This window comes from Triticum aestivum, chromosome 4B (assembly GCF_018294505.1).
Source record: "Triticum aestivum cultivar Chinese Spring chromosome 4B, IWGSC CS RefSeq v2.1, whole genome shotgun sequence".
Taxonomy (NCBI): Eukaryota; Viridiplantae; Streptophyta; class Magnoliopsida; order Poales; family Poaceae; genus Triticum; species Triticum aestivum.
Genome location: NC_057804.1, coordinates 5,664,857 through 5,670,295, shown reverse-complemented (window position 1 = coordinate 5,670,295; position 5,439 = coordinate 5,664,857). Strand labels below are relative to the sequence as shown.

The 5,439-nt window shown below is 54.8% G+C and overlaps 1 protein-coding gene across 2 annotated transcripts; it reads left to right on the top strand.

Annotated features, from left to right (window-relative positions):
• Positions 1–47: 47 nt before the first annotated feature.
• On the top strand, positions 48–4,897 carry LOC123090510 (beta-amylase 2, chloroplastic). 2 transcript variants are annotated; one of them, XM_044511809.1, is made up of 10 exons: positions 48–638; positions 1,073–1,132; positions 1,394–1,744; positions 1,844–2,047; positions 2,180–2,374; positions 2,933–3,097; positions 3,233–3,493; positions 3,676–3,894; positions 4,173–4,392; positions 4,489–4,897. In XM_044511809.1, the coding sequence occupies exons 1-10, from the start codon at positions 276–278 to the stop codon at positions 4,515–4,517; spliced, it is 2,067 nt and encodes a 688-aa protein (XP_044367744.1). In that variant the 5' UTR covers positions 48–275; the 3' UTR covers positions 4,518–4,897. The 2 variants fall into 2 exon arrangements, with proteins under 2 accessions (XP_044367744.1, XP_044367743.1); XM_044511808.1 differs by lacking the exon at positions 48–638 and having other exon boundaries at positions 949–1,744.
• The last annotated feature ends 542 nt before the right edge of the window (positions 4,898–5,439 follow it).

The following is a 5,439-nucleotide window of genomic DNA, read 5'->3' as shown; positions in this document are numbered from 1 at the left end:
ATCAGATCAGAATGTGTCGGATTTCATTTCTGACGGAACAACTTGTTTTTCTCGCGGAGAAGAGGAGCATGGGTGGCAGCGTGGGGTGACCATGGCGACGGCCGGCCGGCCGCCCACATGCGCCCCACGTGCCGGGCCGTCCGTCGACCACACGTGTCGCCGCGCCGTGCCACCGTGCCAGCCATAACCCCGCCGCACGCCTCGCACGCGCGAGCGAGGCCAACCCCCTGCCCGCCCGCTCCCCACACGGCACGGCACGGCGGCGCGTCGACCCGATGCTGCGGCTGGATCCGGGGGAGTACGACGAGGAGACGATGGGCGGGGCCGTCAAGGAGGAGGATGACTCCGACGAGGAAGGAGAGGAGGACGACTTCTTGGTGGCCGGCGACGAGCCGCGGCCTCCGGAGCAGCAGGGGCGGCGGCGGGGCCGGGGGAGGGAGGAGAAGGAGCGGACCAAGGCGCGGGAGCGGCGCCGGCGGGCGGTGACGGGGCGGATCCTGGCGGGGCTGCGCCGGCACGGCGGCTTCGGCCTCCGCTCCCGCGCCGACGTCAACGAGGTCGTCGCCGCGCTCGCCCGCCACGCCGGCTGGGTCGTCCTCCCCGACGGCACCACCTTCCCCTCCTCCTCCCACCCCCAGGCAAGTTCCCATTTTTCTTCTCCTGGTCACCACTCTATAGCTTGCTCCCCTCGCCTGGTCACCACCCACCCATGCCATTGCCACCTCAGCTCACCCAGTGAGTGAGTGAGCTACCAGTGACAGCGAGTGAGTGAGCAGTGGCACTCATTTATGCCGTGGAGTGGAGAAATACGGCGTATTCTCATGTATTTTGTGCGTTCGGAAAGTGAAATACGTGGTGGGATTATTTTGGCTGGAGTAAAAAAGCTGGGATTTTTGGTGGCCGTCCATGGCCGCAAAGGGAGCGTGGCGGCGCGGGATCACGGGCGGCTGCTCCCGCCCCCGCACCCGCCTCCCGAGGGCGCGCTCCACCGCCACCTCCCCCGTCTTCTTCCCCCCTCCCATTCTGAGTCTCCGGGATAGATCCAGTGCTTACTCGTTCTCTGCTCCTCCAGACGCCGCGCCCCGCCATGCTCGCACCGGCCCTCTCCCTCTCCCCGTCCCCCTCCGCCACCGCCGCCGCCACCCAGACGACGCTGCTCCCGGTCTCCTCCTCCTGCGCGCCAGGCATCGCCGTGCGCACGCTCGCCGCGCGCCCGATCTCGCGCCGCGCCGGGTGCGCCCCCGCGCTCCGGACCGCCGCCGCCACCCAGACGACGCTGCTCCCGGTCTCCTCCTCCTGCGCGCCAGGCATCGCCGTGCGCACGCTCGCCGCGCGCCCGATCTCGCGCCGCGCCGGGTGCGCCCCCGCGCTCCGGACCGCCGCCGCCACCCAGACGACGCTGCTCCCGGTCTCCTCCTCCTGCGCGCCAGGCATCGCCGTGCGCACGCTCGCCGCGCGCCCGATCTCGCGCCGCGCCGGGTGCGCCCCCGCGCTCCGGACCGCCGCCGCCGCCTCCTCCTCGCCCTTCGCGGTGTCGCGCGCCGTGCCCGAGGGCGGCCCCGCGTCGCCGCTGCTCGCCGTGCCCGTGCCCGACGACGAGGACGCCGACGCCGCCATGGACGGCGGCGACGGGGGCGAGCAGCAGACCGGCCTCGCGACGCGCCCGGTGGTGGCCCCGCCGCGGCCACCGCCCGAGCGGGACTTCGCCGGCACGCCCTACGTGCCCGTCTACGTCATGCTCCCGGTAATCCGGACGCCACTCTCTTCTTGCACGTTCAGCTCCGTGTTGTGCATTGTGTTTGATGACATTGGCCATTGCTGGCCCCGCCTCCGTCATTTGTAGCTCGGGGTGGTGAGCGTGAAGGGCGAGGTGGCGGAGGCCGACGAGCTGGTGGCGCAGCTGCGGGTGCTCAAGGCGGCGGGCGTCGACGGCGTCATGGTCGACTGCTGGTGGGGCAACGTTGAGGCGCACCGCCCGCAGGAGTACAACTGGGCCGGCTACAAGCGCCTTTTCCACATCATCAGGGACCTCAAGCTCAAGCTGCAGGTCACAACACCTCCATCTCTGAATCTAATTATTAGTGTGTTGCAATGCAACAAGGAAGGATGCATCATCATGAATTTTTTGAGTTTCATTGCTGAATTTTGCTTTTCCTGCTCGATCGATATACTTACTTAGGTGGTCATGTCATTCCATGAGTGCGGAGGCAACGTCGGGGACGACGTGTCGATTCCTCTCCCGGAATGGGTGATAGAGATCGGGAAGAGCAACCCGGACATCTACTTTACCGACAGGGAAGGCAGGCGTAACACGGAGTGCCTCTCGTGGGGCATTGATAAAGAAAGGGTTCTGCAAGGCCGAACCGCCGTGGAGGTACGATCATTTCATTGTATCCCGATGGATGATAAGTTGGAATTGGACAAACCACGAGTGACTTTGAATGCAGGCTTACCCATCTCTTTGTCGTGAATCTCTACCAAACTGCTGCACTCTGTTTTTTAATTTGACTTCCGTGACCCAACTACGTGATCCCTGCAAAAGCTGTATTATGTTTTCCAACTAATGCCATATAAATTATGCTTTAGATGAATCTGTTACTTCTAGTGAATTCACTAGTTCTCTAAATGTGCAATGCCACCTTCCTTAATTCATGCACACTTCATATACAGAATATCCAGGGAACATGAGATTTGTCATCAACACCCTGTTTATACATAATTACATTAAAGAGGGAACTACTGTGGTCTGCTTTAGAGGGTCTTGAATAAAGAAGCTGCACCCGTCGTATATTTTCCATGTGTTCTAGTTTCATAGTGACTATATCATGAAACTGTTTGCTCTCATGTAAATGTCGGCTTTATGTGTTTAAGAATCTCAGTTTATGCGAGGGTTATGTGTGTTTGTCCGTTTCATTCCCATTAATCGTTGCAGGTGTACTTTGACTTCATGAGAAGCTTCCGAGTAGAATTTGACGAGTATTTCGAGGATGGGATCATTTCAGAAATTGAGGTTGGACTAGGGGCTTGTGGAGAGTTACGGTATCCATCTTATGCAGCAAACCATGGCTGGAAATACCCTGGCATTGGAGAATTTCAGGTAAGCTTAACTATTTATCTTACATTTCCATTCTTTTCAGGGTACTTTGGCATTCCAATCCATGCTATATCTTCTACATCTCATCAAGTTTCTTACAGCATAAGAGGGGTTCATTGAGGGTATATTTTGCTCCAGTGCTATGACAGGTACTTGCAGAAAAATCTGAGGAGGGCTGCAGAAGCACGAGGACATGCTATGTGGGCAAAGTCACCGGACAACGCAGGCCACTATAATTCTGAACCAAACAACACTGGATTTTTCTGTGACGGAGGAGATTATGATAGCTATTATGGCCGGTTTTTTCTCAACTGGTACGCCCAGGTGTTGCTGGATCATGCGGACCGCGTGCTGATGTTAGCCAGGTTGGCCTTTGAAGGCTCGGCTATTGCTGTCAAGGTCAGTTATAATCGTCAGTTAGTTCAGAAAGTATAAGTTCATGTTGGTAGCTGTATCGGGCGCATTTGCCCCTGTTTCAGTATGTTGGTCTTCCTAGTGTTGACTGTTGAGATAAAACTTGTTTTTGCATACGAAGTAAACTAAACGACTGGACATAAAGGTTCGCTCTGTGACATGAACAGGTGTCAGGCATACACTGGTGGTACAAAACTGCCAGCCATGCTGCTGAGCTGACTGCTGGGTTCTACAACCCATGTAACCGCGATGGCTATGCTCCAATTGCCCAAGTATTGAAAAAGCATGGCGCGGCGTTGAACTTCACATGTGTTGAGCTGCGCACCATGGATCAGCATGAGGTGTACCCCGAGGCCTTGGCAGATCCAGAGGGCTTGGTATGGCAGGTACGGGATCTTCTACATTTACAGAGACGCTTATCATTCTCTTTCGCAATTTCTTAGCGGCAATTTTAGACTGCTAGTGTACTCTCTCTATGGTCAGCGAGTATTTCTCTGACAGCAATACTTGAGCAACTAGCTGGCAGGGTTTTATCCGAACATTCAGTTTCGTAAATCATGTATTCAACTGAATTTTTCTGTTCATTGCTTAAGAGCAGCCATCTTGATGGTAGTTAGTATTTCAGTGTTGCGTCTGTTGGAACATGAGATCGTGTGTTATTCAGGTGCTGAATGCTGCGTGGGATGCCGGGATACAAGTGGCCAGCGAGAACGCCCTGCCTTGCTACGACAGGGATGGCTTCAACAAGACCTTGGAGAACGCCAAGCCGCGGAACGACCCGGATGGGCGGCACCTGTTCGGGTTCACCTACCTGAGGCTCTGCAGCACCCTCTTCGAGGGACCCAACCTCCCCGAGTTTGAGCGTTTCGTCAAGAGGATGCACGGTAAGATCACAAGGTCTCCTATGATAGATGTGCCCCAGTGTTTTCTTACCTCTTGTATGCCCTGGCAATGATGGTTCCTTTCGGTCTTCTTTGCAGGCGAGGCGGTTCATGACTTGAGGGCGTAGATTGTTAGGGTATTACATACATATGAGTACATATACACAAGACATTCTTCTTGTCCCGGGCCTTGTTATGGTTCTCACTGGGGAACCACATGTGCCATTTTTGTCTCGTGATAGGTTGATATTTGAGCTATATATTGAACCGAATAACGCCGCTCCAAGATGTAAACCATCTCTATCTTTCGTGCTTATAGTCCTAGTTATCAAGCTCGAGGGTCATAAGTTGGTTTGCCCGTCGAGTGGCTGACAACGCCGTGAGCATCGCATCGGGTCGTAGCTTCTGTAAAAGGTTTGAGGCTGTGTAAATAAAAAGGCTGATGCTGTTCTTGCTCTCCTGTGATGTTGATAGTTAAGCATCATCATTCTCTTTTGTTTGGTATTGATATGTTTGTGCCATGTGTTCTTTTGTTGATGGGGAGGGGTTGCAACATTTCAGTATATGCAGGGGCTGTTGATTCCTCCCTGTAACCCATTTCAGTATATGCAGGGGGTTGGTTTTCTGATGAACTCTCTACAATCACTTCAGTATATGTAGGGGTTGAATTACATTGTGTAGTTGCTCAGACATCGAAGGCAAATCATAATTTTGGATGCATATTTTGTTCTGCAATGGTGCTTTTTTGCTGAAGATCTTACAAAAGCCTGAATAATACACTTTTTGTTGTAGAAGGTATATAACTGTTAATAGTGGGTCATGGCATTTTTTGCTAGTCTTTCATACGCAAGCCCACGTTATTTTTTGGACGACGATAACTGCCACACGTGTGAGCGTTAAGGGGTCTGCCCACATGTTTTGTGTGATGTCTAAGAGGATCAGCCCACACACCTACGTGTGGGCAAAACAACTACCGCCCACACGCCTCTTTTTTCCCCTTGCGGTCCCTCTCACACGCTTGTGTGTGGACAAAATGCATAACGCCCGCGT

Coding starts and splice junctions, on each gene's coding strand:
- LOC123090510 (XM_044511809.1), top strand. CDS start 276: ATGCTGCGGCTGGATCCGGGGGAGTACGACGAGGAGACGATGGGCGGG. Junction 1,133..1,393: donor CCCCGTCCCCCTCCGCCACC/GCCGCCGCCACC, acceptor GCCGCCACCCAG/ACGACGCTGCTCCCGGTCTC. Junction 3,494..3,675: donor GCTCGGCTATTGCTGTCAAG/GTCAGTTATAAT, acceptor TGACATGAACAG/GTGTCAGGCATACACTGGTG.